The sequence below is a fragment of the Arthrobotrys flagrans genome (assembly GCF_004000055.1).
Source record: "Arthrobotrys flagrans strain CBS H-5679 chromosome Unknown unitig_1, whole genome shotgun sequence".
In the NCBI taxonomy this organism is placed as follows: domain Eukaryota; kingdom Fungi; phylum Ascomycota; class Orbiliomycetes; order Orbiliales; family Orbiliaceae; genus Arthrobotrys; species Arthrobotrys flagrans.
The window spans coordinates 930,668-947,563 of NW_027137556.1; the positions used below are offsets into that span (position 1 = coordinate 930,668).

Below are 16,896 nucleotides of genomic sequence, written 5' to 3' on the forward strand. Positions count from 1 at the left end.
CTAGCCTTGATTGCTCCAGTACCTTTCCATTTTAGTTCTCATATCATACCACAGCCTCCTCATATCCTCCTCTCCAGCGGACCAGAACTTCTCGTGCAGGCTGGCAACGCCTCCCTTGAGGTCGGCGTGGTTTGGCCACGTCGCACTCCACTTGTAGTCCAGCCTCCCCCATGGCATGGTACCGCTGAGTCTGTGAGCGTAGTTCAACAGGCTTTGTTCCATCGTGTGCGGATTAAACCGTCTCCATCGATTCATGACGCTGTAATAGTAATCGAAGAGCTCAAAGCTTGGCGCTGCGACCCAGAATCCCGCCGAGAAGATATCTCCTTCCACGGGAGGGAAGGGGTGGCCTCGTTCACCGTTTAGAGCATTATCTGGCCGTGCTGAGAAGACATATTTCTTAGGCAATACCGCTTCATCAGATTTGAGCTCCTCTCTCTTGGATTCCAGGAGGGTCTCGGAGGGAAATTTGACGGCAGGATCCTCAAAGATGCCGTCTAGACTGCGAGTGAGCAATGTGTCGGCATCGATGAAGACAATTCTCTCGTATTCAACTAGTTCGAAGAGTCGTAGCTTTGTGAATTGGTCTTTCCACCTTGTCACCCCGGTTTTCACCCAGAAGGGTAAGGGGACGTCTTCAGCAAATATTACGGTTGCTCCATCACTTTCCAATGTCCTTCTCTTAGACTCCGAGACGGCAGATGTGACTAGGACGATGAAGGGTATCGAATTGTTCGTACGAGTCTCGGGATCGTGAAGGAGCTGGTAGGCTAGAACTCGGGCGGCAACGAAGTACATATCATCATTGTCCTTTTCGGTATCACCGGTACGTTTCGTATTCTCAGCGAGGAATGTGGCGTATGCGACTCTAGAATTGGCAGACAGGGTTCGGACTTCAGGGACACCGTCGGCTCCGTAGTGCTGCAGACGACCTAAGCGCAAGGCCGATGCTGGAGGATAGTAGGGAAGTGACGACCACAGGAAGCCGGTCCATATTATAATAAGGAGAGCAAGAGCGAAGATGGCCTGTCGAGGGGTGAGGGTTTTGGCCCGGGAGAAGTGGCGGATCGACTCCAAAAGGCGAAAGCGTAGGGACTCGTGAGCTCCCATGTGGCCGGTCTCTATTTTCCGAAATCCACTCCTTTCCCTCGTTTCAAGCTATTTTAACCGTTTGAAGCTAAACAAGAATTCAAAAGCCGAAGATGTTAAAAATGACGATGAGGAGGAAGGAGCGACTGAGTGAGTGAGCGAGAAAGTAATGATGGTGATGCTGCTGCTGATAGAGGGAGCAGAAGCAAATTAATATCAAACCAACTACCTGTCTGTCCCATAATCCGGACTAATACGCCATGCAATACGAGATGCAGCTGCGTCCAGAGAAAGTTGCAGGGAAAAGGGGGAACTAGAACCTCCAGTCGGCTCAATTCAATTCAATTCACAGACGACCCCAGCGCAAGCCATTTACGCACTCAGCCAGCCTTGCCGTGGAGGGCGTATATAATTTCCCTGAGCACTTTTGCAGTGCCCGCTACATCGTAGGCAAGATACTGTGAAAGTAAGCAAGTGCGAACGAGGAGAAGCTGCCTTCTTTATCGGGGCGTACAATCTCGGACCCACTTGGCGGGTCGAGTCGAGTCTGGTGGATCTGGATTTCGTTTCGTTCGGAACGCGACGGTTTGGAATAATAATAATGTGACTTCAACCACTGGCCAGGTCGCCCCACACTCTAACTCTCCCCCCTCTTTCACGATACCAACCGTCGAAATGGCCCCATTGTCGCCGTCGAGGAGGTCCATCCTCTTCTTCGTCGCCTTCATAGTCGTTGCCGTCTTTAGTCCGTTATGTCGCGCTTCAATCGGTGATGAACTGCCCGAGTTCAAGAACTGTGTTCAGGTAAGATAGACCCTCGATGTTATACACACCGGTCATTTTATGTGACTAACATTTTATACCAGACCTGCATCCAACAAGAATGCGACGTCGACTCTCCCAAACCCCTCCCTCTCCACCTCCGACTCCTCCTCTGGACTTGTCCCTCAGAATGCGACTACGTCTGTCAACGTCACGTAACCCACGACCGTATAGAAAAGAGCCGATCGATCGAACAATTCCACGGGAAATGGCCGTTTTATCGCGTCATAGGCGTTCAAGAGCCCTTCTCGGTCATATTCTCAATCCTCAACGGCATTCAATTCTACAGAGGCCTTCACCTCATCAAACGTGAATTTCCAAATACATACCCTCCGAAACCGATATACATATTCGGAGCATACGTGGGAATGGCAGCATGGTTCTTCAGCACTGTATTTCATACCCGTGATTCCATCCCGACCGAGAGATTAGACTACTTCGCAGCCGGCGGATTGGTCCTCTTCAACCTCTTCTACGCTCCCCTCGTAATCTTCCGACCATTTAATAGCACCCCAACAACGAGATCTGAACAAAAATTCGCATCCTGGGTATACATCTGGGGCACCATTTGCATGGTCGCATACCTATCCCACGTTTATTTCCTACAATTCGTTAGGTTCGATTATACTTATAACATGACTGCAAATATAGTCGTCGGTCTGTGTCAGAATTTATTGTGGGTGTATTATTCTATTACACGGTATGATCGGGAAAGAAGGCCTTGGGCATTTTGGCCGGGGTTTATCGTGGTGTGGATGACTTGTGCTATGAGTTTGGAGTTATTGGATTTTCCGCCGTTGTTCGATGCCCTGGATGCTCATGCGCTTTGGCATGCGGCGACGATTCCGGTGCCTATGTGGATGTATAGGTAATTATCCCCCATCCCACTCTCACTCTTTATAATGTCGAGAAGTTAACATGTGTCATATTGTAGGTTTCTCGTTAGAGAAGCAAAAGACGATATCTACGGAAAGCGCCTCAAGATGTAAATATCTTGAATATCTCAAAAAAAAAAAAAAAAAAAAAAACCAAATTTAAAATAATCGGAACGAAATAAAAAATATCTTCAAAAGCGATTATGGGTTTTAAAGCGCAGTTATAGTATATATGTCCACTTTGAGGCAGGGAGTTTTAGGCGTTTGAACGAACCGTCTTGCTATTATACCAACTTTTTTATATATATCTAACTTTAAGATCCAAACCCAACTTCAAAGCTTCGAGGCCGAGAACCGCGCTCTTCAGAGACGCTTATATATCAAAAAAGAAATATCCGCACGGACCATCCGGCATCTTTCCTACATACGCTATTCGCTACTCTACTTGAGCAGTGCCTTGACCTTCTGCGCCAACTCATCGGCTTCCGCCTTCGTCGCCGCCTCGGCGTACACTCTGACAACATTCTCCGTTCCGCTAGGTCTTACAAAACTCCTAGCCTGCACGTATTTCCCCACCAAAGCATCGATTTGCTCTTGCAATCCTTCTGGATGGGTGAGTTTCCTCTCCGCATCCGTAGTTTTATAAATATTCCGATCTGCGACCTCAGCCTTCTCCAGCTTATTTGGGAGGTCGGTATAACAGGCGTCCCAAAGATCCGGAGTCCAGTTTCTATGGGCCAGGATAACCTCAACGAGTAGAAGGTCCGATAGAGCATCACCGACAGTCTGGTTGATCAATTCGGTGATATTCCTCAAATCGGTCAACGCGCTATCTTGAGCTGGACTCTGGGGTTTGTGGGCGAAGATTCGCTGTAAAGCAGAGGGGGAGAAGAGAACTGTGCCGTGACCGTTGGCTTCAAAGTACACACCACAGTCATATGCCAGAGCGGCGTGATGGAGATGTTTTACACCAGTAGGGGTGCAGACGGTTGGAAGACCTTGTTTTTCAATATAAGCTGTCGAACTTCCGTTTGCATAAGCGGTTTGAACGACACCGATCGAGAAGTCGGTGATTCCGCTGTTGTGGATGAGGTCACCGATGAAAGAAGCGGCAAGGGTGGCAATTTTATCGCCGTCGAGGAGGTGGAAGACGGATTTATTGTCGACGTAGTAGTAGACAATACGGTCGGCGTCTCCGTCGAGAGAGGCATAGCGGGCGAGAGGTTGGGCGGATACAGATGGTGGAAGGCGTTGGTTTGTTTTAACATAGTCGGCACCACTTTGAGAATTGAGCTTCGAGAATGTCTCCGTGTCATCATTGGTGATGGTGATTTCGATGGAGTCGTTGAGGTACTTTTGGAGTTCTCGGAGCTTGGGGCCTCCGACGCCGTTTGCGCAATCGACGGTGACGGAGCCGTTGGATTTGTTAGTCACCAATCGATTGAAGGCCGTTGATAGCTTTTTGTAGTATCCTTCGAGAGTAGGTTCTCCGTATGCATCGTCCGTTCCTTGGGTATTCAAGCATCGGACGACGTAGTGCAGCTGAGGGGTGGTTACGGCACCGAAGCCCTTGGATTTGACACCGACGGCATCGAGGGCATCCTTGAGGGCTTGGACGAGTGCAGGGCTGGATTCTCTGGTGTCGGAGCCGTAGATGACCTGTGGGACGATGTCCTTGTTGATATTGAACTTTTGTTCAAGTTGGGTGTAGTAGTCGTAGACGGCCTGATCGGATTCTGCGTTCGCGAGGGCGGTGCCGTATGCTTCCCAGCTGGACTCCAGCATTTCGCCCTATTTTTATATCAGCTACGTTCCCCCCACAACATAACATACAATTTAAGAGATAAGAAAAGGAGAAATACCAAAGGATCGATAAGCTTGACACCATTATCGGCGGGTGGATTATGGGAAGCCGTGATCATGACACCGATAACCTGGCCATTCTTGTATCTGGACCTCAAAGCGGCGAGCAGACCGACGCGAAAGACGACAGACGGTAGCAATTCCCTGCATTTTTTTGGTCCTTGTCAATTGACTGAGGAATACAATCAAGTGTCTAAGTGGTAGAGGAGAATTACGCTTTCATACGAAACTGTCATTTTGTTTTACGGTCTGTTAGTGTCGACTATCTAGATTATTTGTAGTGAGACAGAACATACCCCTGCGGTGCCATACTGGAAGGTCTGGGCGGGCTTTGGGTAAGCTCCGGACGCGGCAATGACGGCCTCCTGGGACATATTGGGATTTCTTTCCTTGGATAAGTGGTCAATTTGTAAAATTGATATATCGAGAAGATGAGATATATAAGAAGTTCGTCTATCGTGAGAATTGTAATCAGAGCGGGAGATGAGGGAGAGGGAGAGCTAGGAGCTAGGAGCTAAGGCGGGGCAGTTCGAGTTCAGTTCTTTTTTACACTTTGAAACCCGCATTTATATGAGATCAGCTTGTCGGATGCGGAAAGCCAATCCACGTCCAACTAACGATTCCATGCACTCGAGGAATGTATGTACATGGCCACAGACATGATACGGATGTAGCATGCATGGTCTATTATTGGCCACTGACGTTGTAGTGTAATCGGGAAAGACATCCTCGGCACGTCTGAGATACGGCTTGGTCGGCAATCACGACATCTACTGACTTACCTGTGGACCCGCCCAACTTAATTAAAACCAATGCAATGGCATCTCCACCTCATCTTGACACTTACACTCCCCCTTGACCGTCGACACCCAAGGTACGGCAAGTTAGAATAAAGAAAAGAAGGAAGAAAGGAAGAAAAATGTCGGAAGTCCTCATCTTCGGTGCCGGTGCCGTCGGCGCCTTCTACGGCTCTCTCATCGCCAAAACAGGCACGCCCGTATCCGTCGTCTGCCGCTCAAACTACTCCGCCGTCAAAGCCAATGGCTTCTCCGTAACATCTCCTCAATACGGTTCCTTCAACTGGACGCCTACCCGTGTTTTCCCGTCTGCGGATGCAGCCAGGGAAGCCAAAGTCCACTGGTCGTACATTGTTGTCACAACGAAAGCTCTACCGGACGTGTCGGACGACTCGGCTTTACTCGAGGGGTTGGTATCATCGGGTACGGCTATCGTACTCATCCAGAATGGTCTGGGCGTGGAAGATCCATACTACTCCCGCTTCCCACAGGCGTCCATCCTCTCCGCCGTTACAATCGTCTCGGCATCCCAACCTTCTCACGGAAAGATAACCCACAACCGTTGGACGCGTATCAACGTCGGCCCATACCTTCCCGAAACCCACTCTTCGGAATCAACCGCCCAACGGGCAATTTCTAAAACGGAAGAATTTACCAGTTTACTCGTTTCGGGAGGGGTGAAAGATGCGGAAGCTTATACGTACCAGAAACTCCAGCAGGTCCGCTGGCATAAGATCGCGATTAACGCTTCCATGAATCCTTCGTCTGTTCTTTCCAACGGTTCTACAAACGCTGCGATGTCGCTGGATCCTGATTTATCTATTCATCTTAAGGGTGTGATGGAGGAAGTACTCACCACGGCTCCAAAGGTTCTTGGTGCACCTTTCCCAAAGGAGTTTGCGACCTCGGATCGAATTATCCGATCGACGCAGAAGAACGATAGCGGTAGTAGGCCGAGTATGTGGGGCGATTGGGAGAGCGGACGGCCCATGGAGTTAGAGGTCATATTAGGGAATCCGATAAGGATAGCAAGGGTGAAAGGGTACGAGATGCCGAGAATGCAGACGCTTTACGCGCTGTTGAAGATGGCGCAGGCCAATAGAGATAAGGCGAAGAGTAAACTATGAATCCTTTTTTATTTAAAAAAGGGTGAGCCACCTAAATACCCCTCTTTCCCCGTCTTTTATAGAGTGGATGTCTACGATGCTATTACATGATGATAAACGCTGGGGCCATATGAGATCTATTTCGTGTGGGAGATCATTGCTTCAAATACCAGCTAAATTAGAAAAACATTTGACCAAATTATGACCAATGTTCTGATACTGTCTCTTCGTTCTGCTCTGCTTTATTCTATATGAAATTCTTGGGAAAAAAGGGTTTTACTGACCGTATCAAGGATACATAGGGAATGACGACCGCCTATGCTGATAATTTCATTTGACGACTTTGTATACATTCTATGCGATACTTACATAATATGATACCCAAAGCATCCCCATGCTGCGACGACCGTTTCCACGCCTGCAGAGCAAGCTAGGCAGCTAAAACGAAGACATGATACCTTTGCCCTGCAGGTTATAGGAGGTCTAAAGAGAAAAGAAAAAGATATATTGAGAAAAACTATAGCTTGGAACTCGATTCCATTGGTTCCGGGGACATAGGCCCGATGATTACAGAAAAGGACTAAGAATCTTTTCCGTATCGAAAATGTAAAACAAAGAATAGGGCTAGATCGTTTACATAAGTCCTGACAGACCCCCTTAGGTTCTTTAAAACATGGTGAAAACTATCGTTTGTGAGAACCCGTAGCTTGGGATTGTTTGTCAGCTCTTACTCTCGTCCGGTGGTGACACTAGCGCTTGGTATATCAGGGTCTGTATAGTCTATTTTCATTCCAGACGGGCTGACTTCTTCATATATCGCGCTTGTTTTTATCGCTAGGGTTGTACAAAAGCCATCCTTGAGGTTTTGCATTATATATATTCTTGCAACGGCGTTTCAGTTTCAGATAACCCCCTCCTCACCGAAACTTCCAAGGGGAAAACCAGGAATCGAGTTTGGAAGCATCCAAAAACTCACCCCCCTCTTACCATACAACCGTCTTGTCAAATGTTTACATAACCCGCCCGGTTTAACCTATCCATGCATGATACCCACAAGGCAGAAAATAGATTAAACTTATCACCCCAGTCTGGCGAGAGCTTCTCTTTTTCCGAACCAACCGAAGTGGCTAATGGCTATTTCTAGGACTACTAAGCTTTTGATAAGCATCATTTTTGGACATGGGTAGGTATGTGAAGGTATGGGCGGAGCGACGAGGCTGGGGCAGAGCCTCGCTCGGCCGCCTGGATATAGTCACGTTGCAATATCAGGCAGCGGGAGGAATACGGGGCGCGGCGGTTGGGCAGCAATGCATTATTGTCCTGACGAATATTTATCTACGTAACGTTAAGGATCTTTGGCAGCCTCGTAGTCTAGATGGAATGATATAAATATATAAAACAGCACCGAACTTTACCATTCTTTTTATCGTTTATTTTTCAAAGTAGTATCTACCTTACCCCTCGATAACCCATACACCGAAATACCACATTTTCAACACCACCCTCCAAAAAATGCACTTCGCACTCCACAAACTCCCACCCACCTCGCACCCTTCCCACCGCCTCCTAAGAAACTACTACCTATCCTACACCTCCCTCCTCTGCCTCCTCCAGCTCTACCTCCTCCTCGCCATAACCTACCACAGCCGCCTGCTAGGCATGCCATTCGACCCGACTTTTGTCTTTCACATCTTTTTAACATGGATAACGACCATCGGAAGTATCGGGAGGTTTGTCGAACATGTTAGGGTGAAGGATTTTGAGGGGTATATGAAGCATATGAGGGAGGGGACGTTGTTTGGGAGGTTTGATGGGGTTTTTGCGGGTATATGGTAAGCCTTTCTTCTTCTCCTTTTTTTTTTTTTTTTTTCACTCTACTCGGGGATGGGATTAATGGGTATACGCAGGTTGCTACCGTATATTATGCTTCCATTCGCGATATTCGGAGATTTTAGGTATACGGGGTTGACATGGGGTATTCCCATTCCGATGGTGTACGTCCTTCCCCACTTCTTCAAGAACAAACTCTATTGTGAAAATAATACTGACGTCAGTATTTTTTTAGTCTTGGGTACACCGCTTCGCGCTGGCTGTACGGCCGCATCAATGCCACGTATCATACAGGTGAATATGCGAAATTGGCGACAGACGAGGAAGACGTGCTGGATAACGATGGGTTACCGGCTTATGAGGAGCACGAGAGGTCGCCATCTCCCCCTTTCCTTCCTACTTCTCATCCGGTTCTTGCTCCCGCTCCTATCGCTTCGGGGAACGGTCAGGAGCAGGTGTAAACTTGTGGATATTTTGGGTTTGGATTTTTCGTGATGACTTGGCGGAGCTGGTTTCTCTGCTCGAGTTTTCCATCATTTGTAACGACGGAACGATTATTTCCTTTATTTCTTTAACTTGTTTGATTTGGATATTACAAGGTTGCTTAGGTAAAAGAACAATGGAAGAGGAGGAGGATGATATTTACATCTCCTGATGAGTATGCTATAAAAATCAATAGAAATTGCACCCCATAATCCCGAACGAAGATAAGCCAGAACAAAAAACGGACGCAAACAAGTAGGCCAGGCCAGTAGGTAGTAAGGCTTCAAAAAAAAAGCTGGACGGTAAAAATAAGCATGTTATTTCGGGGAGAATAATCATGCAATAAAAGAAAAAAGAAGAGACAAAAGAGCCGTGTCAACTCGTACCACATGGTAGTGCTCTGAGAGCAGCTTTAAAAGGGTAGGAATTATTACAATTAATACTCATAAAGGAAAAAAAGCATTGATGCATAGAAAGCGAGGGGAGAAAATGAAAAACGCCAGTCATACGCCGTCCCGTGTGCTGTTTTGCTTATGATGCTTCCCATCGCGTCGATCCTCCCTGTTGATAAACGAAAAATTCAAAATGCTGGGTTTTGGTGTAATGCGTGTGTGCTTCGTTGGCACTTTTGAAAAAAAAAAAAAAAAAAAAAAGTCTATTTCCGGAATTTTCGGAGCTAGTGGTTTTTTCGTCGTAGCTTCGTAATTTTTGCCTGGCGGATAGCTTTTTAATAAAAAAGAAAGCTCGTCAGGCGTTTTTGATAGAAAGAGGTTTTTAGTCTTTCTTCTGGGATTCGCCCTGGAAGCTTGGGTCGCGGATCATGGGGTTGATGGCACGACGGGCGACTGGAGAAACAGCCGTGTCTGGTGGATTGTTAGTTATTTTGTCTTGTTTGAAGTGTAGGTGATAAGTTGGACATACGCATGCTTCGCCAATCTCCGCTGTCCGGGGAGGCGCATGGGTTACCAGCGAGAACACTGAGACCATGGAGAATGCCACTGAGACCTCCATCGCTAGCATCGCTGGGGTTTCGGCGATGAGAGTTGTTGGTAGGAGTGCGTGGATTGAATGGGTAGGGACGCATGTAGGTGGTAGGGCTGGAAGTGCTTGGAGGTTGGATGCCACCAGCGGTGGAGGACGAGGAGGCCGAGGTCGGGCGGACGATCTTGTAGAGCTCCTCCAGGACATCCTTTGGAGTACTAGATTTTGTCAGTTGGTATTGTTGTTCCGTTGGATAGACAGCAGATAGACCGAAGAAACGTACGTGAAGAGCTTGGAATCGAGACCCTCCTCTGGAATGCCAGTAGAGGCGACAGAGCTACGACGGGTGGAAGTCGAAGCTGAAGCTGCGGTGGCAGCAGCAGCTTGGGTGTTCTCCTTGGAGTCGACGGTCTCGGAGTCGTAGAGGAAGACCGGTCGGGAGAATTGAGGACGGTACATGGGAACCCTCATCGGACGAGGAGCGAAGACGGAAATTCCAGGAGAGGAAGGAGGACGGGGAGGAGGAGTTGGAGAGGTTGAAGCATGTGGGGAGGTCGGGGATGGAGAGGTGGCGATGATGGACGTGAAGTGAGCCTGGGGAGATGAAGAAGCCGTGAAGACAGGACGGGGAGAAGGACTGGAGGTAGTCGCCATGATGATGATGATGATGCTGTGGTGATATTTATGATGCTCGTGATGATGCCTCTTAATAGCGTAAGTCGGGCGGACGTGGTAGACGGGAGGTGGTTGAGGCAGATGACGGAGAGAAGCAGTTCTGAGAGAGCGAAGTGAGGTTTAAATATAGACAGAGCTCAGATCGGAACCTCACTCGGACCTGAGAAAGGGGCAAATTGGAGGCAGCCACAATTCGCAACAACAGATTTCATAAAATACAGTCCAGTCGGGAATGAACAGATCAGATCTAATTCCCACATTTCTTACAAACATTCAAGTATTCGTGCATTCTTCTATCAATGTATGTTTTAAAGATGATGCTGAAGAGGAAGAAACAACTGCCAGCGTGGAGATTATAACAGCAGGTGGCTTGAGAACCATGTAATACCGCCACGGCTAATGACCGGGTAGTTACGAGAATACGGGAACTATAACCCTCCAGGATGTTCTTTCATGTACCGATGCCAGGCCCGTTTTCCGACGTGCGACAGTCGTTGATAAATTAAATTTTTATAGTCAACCACCCTCGATCTTCATGATGCAATACACTGACACATATACACACACACGTACCATGTGTACATAGCCACATGGCTTCGGTTTCGGCTTTGAGTTCAACTTCGGCTTCGGGGAAATAGCCGGAATCAAACTTTCGAGGCGACCGTACAATGACGTCGTCGCCTGGCATTTCTCAGAACAAACCGACCCTTGAGCTTCTCAGGCACAGGCACGGTGCAGGAAAACCGTTTGACGATACCTTCATTACTAATCCAACCCCAACCTAATTAATTGCTAACTAGCCCGCAAACAAACATCAAGCGAGTCCTTTCTGCGCATACGACTTCATGCGATGAGAAAGTCGTGTGAGCCATGTGCGAGGCTAATGGAGCGGTCTTTGTGCGGTTGCGTCTTTTGTGCGTACTTTAGCGCCCTCTCCAACGAATCAGAGCCCTTTAAAAAAACTATAACACACCAAAACCATAGTTTGCGTTTCCATTTCGATTGTTAACGAGCCGGGTGTCTTTCCTTAGCTCTGTTTTTCCAGAATTATCGCGGGACTTGTGCGTGTTCTTTGATAATATTGTTCCATCGAGTCATGATCATATTGTACATATATGACGAGATGGAGTGGCGAGGTCGGCCCGTCTGCCGGTCTATAAGAACCTTGACCCCTTCCCGCCACAAAACCATTATATCACCTAGTAGCTAATCGGATTCAAGGATATTCTACATTCCATATACTCTACATCTACATCCACTGCAATCTACTCTACTCTAATTAATAATAAATATAATTAATACAGTTGATCCAGAAATCAAGTCCAAGATCTTGTCACACGCACCCGGCAGTTACAGTTATATAACGCTACAGATCTACCCGTTACTATTTGTCAATTCTTTGCTTTATCATTCCCGTCGCACCGTCGCACCGTTTCAAACGTTGTGGACTTTTAAACTTTCCAACTTGGTATGTGTACCTCTATCGTATTATGGAAGCTCCCGAGCCTTAAAGCTTAGCTCCATTTCGTATCACATTATTAATACTTCTGTTTCTTTCGAATTCTTCAGCCGGTGTCTTCTCGTCACACGGCGGGATTTCTTCAAATTGCTGCCTGGGTCCGCATCTCTTTATTTTGTTCGTTGGGTGGTATTAATTATTATCCCCCATTTTATATTCCTCTGCAGAATACACAACCAATTGCAACAAAAGGTATAAAGACACCTCGTCTCCACTCCCTTTCTCACGATGCAATCGCTAACCACCAATCTAATTACAAGATATCTACCACTCTCCAATCTGGCAGACACAAGCAAACACCATGGAGAAGGATGTGGAGAGACGGACGGGGAGTCTGGTCAAAACGACCCTCTTCATATCTAATATTCACTGTCCTACCTGCACCGACCTCATCCAATCCACTCTCGCCTCCCTCGCCCCTCCTCCAGCTTCTCATAATGCTTCCATCCTCTCAAACAGGGTCGAGGTCTTCCATTCTCCCCTCCTCCCTCCTCAAAAGATCATAAAGGCCCTCAGCCTTGTCGGCTTCGACATCGAATCATGCCTCTCAAGCTCCGGTGGTGACGAAGAGTCCCAGCGTGTCACTGTCCAGAGGTCTCCTTATCTCCTTGAAGGCTTCGGTGGTAACCTCATTCGAAAGATAGAATCCAAGAAGCGAAAACGCCATGAGGAACTCTGTGGCCAATGCCGCTCTGAAAAGACCGGTATCACCTCTCCATCTCCTAATGATTCAACGGAAGCTATCGTCCGCCCCATTCCACTGCACACTAAGCTGTACGGTGACGCCCATGCATCGAACACAGCTTCTGGTGCTGGTAGTCCTACGGTGGAAAGACGCCAAACTTTTGCTTCTCCACTTGATGCTGTCGTTGCTGAAGAACCGGACGACGAGAAGTGGCTTGCTACTTTAGCAATCCAAGGTATGACTTGCTCTGCCTGTGTCAATTCCATCCGTCAGAACCTTCGGTCCTTTGGCTTTATCCACAAAGCCGAGATAAGCGCTCTCACACATAGCGGGAACATTATCTTCTTCGGCAAACATAACATAGACACGGTTGTCGAGGCTATCGAGGACGGTGGCTATGATGTCGAGGTTATCGATCTCGCACCCTTCAATGCCAACGAATTCGAAACCCGCGAGCGAACCATGACCCTCCTTATCGATGGTCTGTACTGCCCAAGGTGTCCACCTAAGATCATGGAAGCCGTTGAGAACTTCGCATCGTCACAGGTAACGATCGTCAAGCCCATAACCTCCCCCAAGGTTCCCGAGATAACTATCAGGTACACCCCTCAACCCGATATCACGGCTCGAAAGCTCATCGAAAGGATCGAATCTGTCGATCCAGCTTTCAAAGCAACCGTAAAACCTTCCCAATCCTTGGAAGACCGCAGTGCTCTCGTCCATAAAGCTGAGGTCCGTCGTATCGGCGTTCGGCTCCTTCTGAGCGTCATCTGTGCCATCCCTGCTTTCATCATCGGTATTGTCTTCATGGCTCTTCTTCCCAAAGACAATAGATATCGAATATGGTCCGAGAAGCCGATTTGGAGCGGTACTGCGAATGTGGCAGAGTGGTCGTTGTTGATAATATCGACTCCCGTATACTTCTTTGCTGCCGATCTATTCCATGTCAGGGCCTACCAGGAACTGCGTGGACTGTGGAGCCGTAAGAACCCTAAGCCGGTTTGGAAGAGGTTTCTGAAATTTGGGAGTATGAACCTGCTGGTAAGTTAAAATCTTTGCTCGGGTTAGGAGAAATCAGCCTGCTGATTAACCTGATTTATAGATGTCGCTGGGGACGACCGTTGCGTACTTTTCGTCAATTGCGCTCTTAGCTATCAATGCTGCCCAACAGCCTGAAGCGGTAGATCTCGGCCATCACGGAATGCAAATGCAGGCCGAGATGAAGAAGAGCGAAATCGCTCATGCTACATATTTTGATGCCGTCGTATTTCTCACGATGTTCCTCCTTTTTGGTAAGCCATCCCGCTTTCACGTAGTACAAACACAGGGGTGCTAACGCTCTGAAGGCCGCCTGCTCGAATCTTATAGCAAGGCCAAGTCAGCCAACGCTGTCAGCCTCCTCGGCAACTTGCGTCCAAAGGAGGCCAGACTCTTGACCAACCCTTCTTCCACCGAAACCACAACCGTCCCCGTCGAACTCCTTGAAGTCGGCGACCATGTGGTCGTCGCTCACGGACAGTCCCCTCCGCTCGATGGCAAGATCGTCACAGGCTCCGGTCAGTTCGACGAGTCCGCTCTGACCGGCGAATCTCGTCTTGTCACGAAAACCACCGACGACGAAGTCTTTGCAGGAACGGTCAACCAGGGCCAGGCTATCACGGTCGAAATAAAGAGTATCTCCGGCAAATCCATGCTTGATAATATTGTTCGTATCGTTCGCGAGGGGCAAGTTCAGCGTGCACCTATCGAACGTGTTGCCGATCTTATCACGGGATACTTCGTCCCTGTCGTATCGTACCTAGCCGTCCTGACATGGATTATTTGGCTCTCGCTTGGTTATTCCGGTGCCATTCCTTCGGAGTGGGTTGAAGGGAACCAAGGAGGGTGGGCGGTATGGAGCATGAGCTTCGCCATCGCAGTGTTTGTTATCGCATGTCCCTGTGGCATTGGATTGGCGGCACCGACGGCGCTGTTCATCGGTACGGGACTTGCGGCACGACATGGAATTTTAGCAAAAGGTGGCGGCGAAGCGTTTCAGGAAGCCAGTTGGCTCGATGCTGTTGTGTTCGACAAGACAGGAACGCTAACACATGGAGGAGAACCGGAAGTTGGAGACGCTGTTGTTGTTGGATACGGCGAGGAAGAGAAAGAGTGGGCATGGGGCCGAACGGTTTTGGGCATTGCGGAGGGATTGGAAAGTGCCAGCGGTCACCCGCTGGCTAAGGCAGTGCTTAAGCATGTCAAGGCGGAGGGAGGGGAAAGCGTTGAACGACTGACCGTCGAAGAGATTCCCGGGCGTGGCGTCACCGGGACATTCAAGATTCATGGCGTGGAGATCGAGGCCTACATTGGCAATGAGGCATTCATGCATGAAGAAGGAGTTATCATCTCGCAGGGAGTCAAGAATAATTTGGAGAAATGGAAGCAGGAAGCCAAGTCTGTGATCATACTCGCCGCGGAGAGGAAGTTCGATGGCCCCGCACCTAACGGACTGGAAATCGGAGAAACACCAACGGTTCTGGCTTACTTTTCGGTTTCGGATCAAATCAGACCCGAAGCTGGGTATGTAATTTCAGAACTGGAAAAAATGGGAATCAACGTCTACATGATCACCGGCGATAACGCAATTACCGCTTCTGCGGTAGCAAAGACCGTGGGTATCCCAGCTGAAAATGTGATCGCTGGAGTCCTTCCCCACGAGAAGGCGGAACGGGTTAAGAATCTACAACAAACGGCACAATTACGACGACACACGGGCCTCGCAGCCTTCTTCCACAGGAAGAGAAGTGCAAACGATGCAAACACCCGACCTAGGGTCGCAATGGTCGGCGACGGTATCAACGACTCCCCCGCACTCGTTACCGCAGACGTAGGAATCGCCATCGGAAGCGGTAGCGACATCGCACTTAGCTCTGCAAGTTTTATTTTACTTAGTGAAGATCTAAGACAGGTTCTTGTACTCGTTGAGCTTGCAAGAAAAGTGATTAGGCGGGTTAAGTTTAATTTCTTTTGGGCGGCGGTTTATAATGTTATCGGGATTCCTATCGCGGCTGGAGTGCTTTATGGGTATAAGAGGACGAGGTTGGATCCTAGTTGGGCGGCTTTGGCGATGGCGGGGAGTAGTGTTAGCGTTGTGGGGAGTAGCTTGTTGTTGAGGAGCAGGATTAGGGGGTTGGGGTTTAGGATTAGAAGGGAGTGGAGGGGGAAGGAGTGATCGTCTTTTGAGGTCATGGCATGTATTTAGGACAGGAGCGAAAAATGGCGATGTTACGTTTTGGATCTTCATGGTGGTGAACAATTTTGCGTTGGGATGTTGCATTTCGGAGCAAGCTGGACTCGGAGCACTGGTTTTTTGTGCATAATTACGATCATGAACCGTATCAAGGCGTCCATCCTTGGAGTAACATAATTTATTGTTATCTCTCAAATTTTGTATTTTTTTCTTCTACCATTCTTAGTCACTTTTTGAACAAACAAGCCTATAATCCGAGTGGGTCAACTTCCCCGGCCACCCATCTTCGAAACCGTTAACCATCCGAGGGGGGCTAGAACCCCGCCCTTCCGAAGGAGATTACGGTATCGATACGATGGGGCCACCCATGTCGGCATTGAGAAGAGCAGACACACTTTAATTCATCCGGAATGAGTCATGGGGTGGGGGAAAGTTGGGGGTCTAGAACTTTGAGGTGGGGTTGATGATGATATTGAACAAGTTTATGCTTACATGGTTTACATTTCTTGGTTGTCAAGTTTGGTGAGTCGTAGAGTGAATCGGACCCGACGACTGGTTTTCAGCGGTAGCATGGATTGCTGCGGCAGCGTCCGGTTCGACTACGGTATTGGCAGCCAAAATGAGTGGAATAGGACGGCATACCTGGTTTGCGACTAACGGTGAGCTCGACTTTGGGTATTGGTACGCCCGAACCCCCTGTCAGATGAACCTCATATATCTGGGGTTTAAATCTTCTTCTTCTTTCTTATATGAGTTCCTGGGCAGGGAAGGATAATAGATCGGATACTTCCACCAAATAGCCTACGGCATCGCCTCATTCTTCCTCCGCATGACAATAGTATTCTTCTACATCCGCATCACCCCCCCGAACTCTTCATCACGGTATCAGCGGTACAATGTTCACCTGTGCGATCTGGGTATGATTTACGATATCGACTT

At 48.4% G+C, this 16,896-nt stretch overlaps 7 protein-coding genes across 7 annotated transcripts; 4 read left to right on the forward strand and 3 right to left on the reverse strand.

The window, feature by feature from the left end:
* DFL_008267 (uncharacterized protein) lies at window positions 1–1,110 on the reverse strand (the record flags this gene model as incomplete). Its single annotated transcript, XM_067637978.1, has 1 exon — window positions 1–1,110. The coding sequence occupies one exon, from the start codon at window positions 1,108–1,110 to the stop codon at window positions 1–3; it is 1,110 nt and encodes a 369-aa protein (XP_067485914.1).
* Window positions 1,111–1,764: 654 nt separating this feature from the next.
* DFL_008268 (uncharacterized protein) lies at window positions 1,765–2,900 on the forward strand (the record flags this gene model as incomplete). The annotated part of the gene is made up of 3 exons (XM_067637979.1): window positions 1,765–1,893; window positions 1,956–2,779; window positions 2,846–2,900. The coding sequence occupies 3 exons, from the start codon at window positions 1,765–1,767 to the stop codon at window positions 2,898–2,900; spliced, it is 1,008 nt and encodes a 335-aa protein (XP_067485915.1).
* Window positions 2,901–3,227: 327 nt separating this feature from the next.
* On the reverse strand, window positions 3,228–5,023 carry DFL_008269 (uncharacterized protein; the record flags this gene model as incomplete). The annotated part of the gene is made up of 4 exons (XM_067637980.1): window positions 3,228–4,577; window positions 4,649–4,793; window positions 4,865–4,878; window positions 4,946–5,023. The coding sequence occupies 4 exons, from the start codon at window positions 5,021–5,023 to the stop codon at window positions 3,228–3,230; spliced, it is 1,587 nt and encodes a 528-aa protein (XP_067485916.1).
* A 545-nt stretch (window positions 5,024–5,568) lies between these two features.
* On the forward strand, window positions 5,569–6,573 carry DFL_008270 (uncharacterized protein; the record flags this gene model as incomplete). The annotated part of the gene is made up of 1 exon (XM_067637982.1): window positions 5,569–6,573. One exon carries the CDS (start codon window positions 5,569–5,571, stop codon window positions 6,571–6,573), a length of 1,005 nt encoding a protein of 334 aa, XP_067485917.1.
* A 1,491-nt stretch (window positions 6,574–8,064) lies between these two features.
* Window positions 8,065–8,843, forward strand: DFL_008271 (uncharacterized protein; the record flags this gene model as incomplete). Its single annotated transcript, XM_067637983.1, has 3 exons — window positions 8,065–8,384; window positions 8,460–8,546; window positions 8,618–8,843. The coding sequence occupies 3 exons, from the start codon at window positions 8,065–8,067 to the stop codon at window positions 8,841–8,843; spliced, it is 633 nt and encodes a 210-aa protein (XP_067485918.1).
* A 796-nt stretch (window positions 8,844–9,639) lies between these two features.
* On the reverse strand, window positions 9,640–10,500 carry DFL_008272 (uncharacterized protein; the record flags this gene model as incomplete). Its single annotated transcript, XM_067637984.1, has 3 exons — window positions 9,640–9,728; window positions 9,787–10,064; window positions 10,130–10,500. 3 exons carry the CDS (start codon window positions 10,498–10,500, stop codon window positions 9,640–9,642), a joined length of 738 nt encoding a protein of 245 aa, XP_067485919.1.
* A 1,144-nt stretch (window positions 10,501–11,644) lies between these two features.
* Window positions 11,645–15,939, forward strand: DFL_008273 (uncharacterized protein; the record flags this gene model as incomplete). The annotated part of the gene is made up of 6 exons (XM_067637985.1): window positions 11,645–11,657; window positions 11,826–11,989; window positions 12,208–12,232; window positions 12,301–13,766; window positions 13,828–14,017; window positions 14,072–15,939. The coding sequence occupies 6 exons, from the start codon at window positions 11,645–11,647 to the stop codon at window positions 15,937–15,939; spliced, it is 3,726 nt and encodes a 1,241-aa protein (XP_067485920.1).
* Window positions 15,940–16,896: the final 957 nt, after the last annotated feature.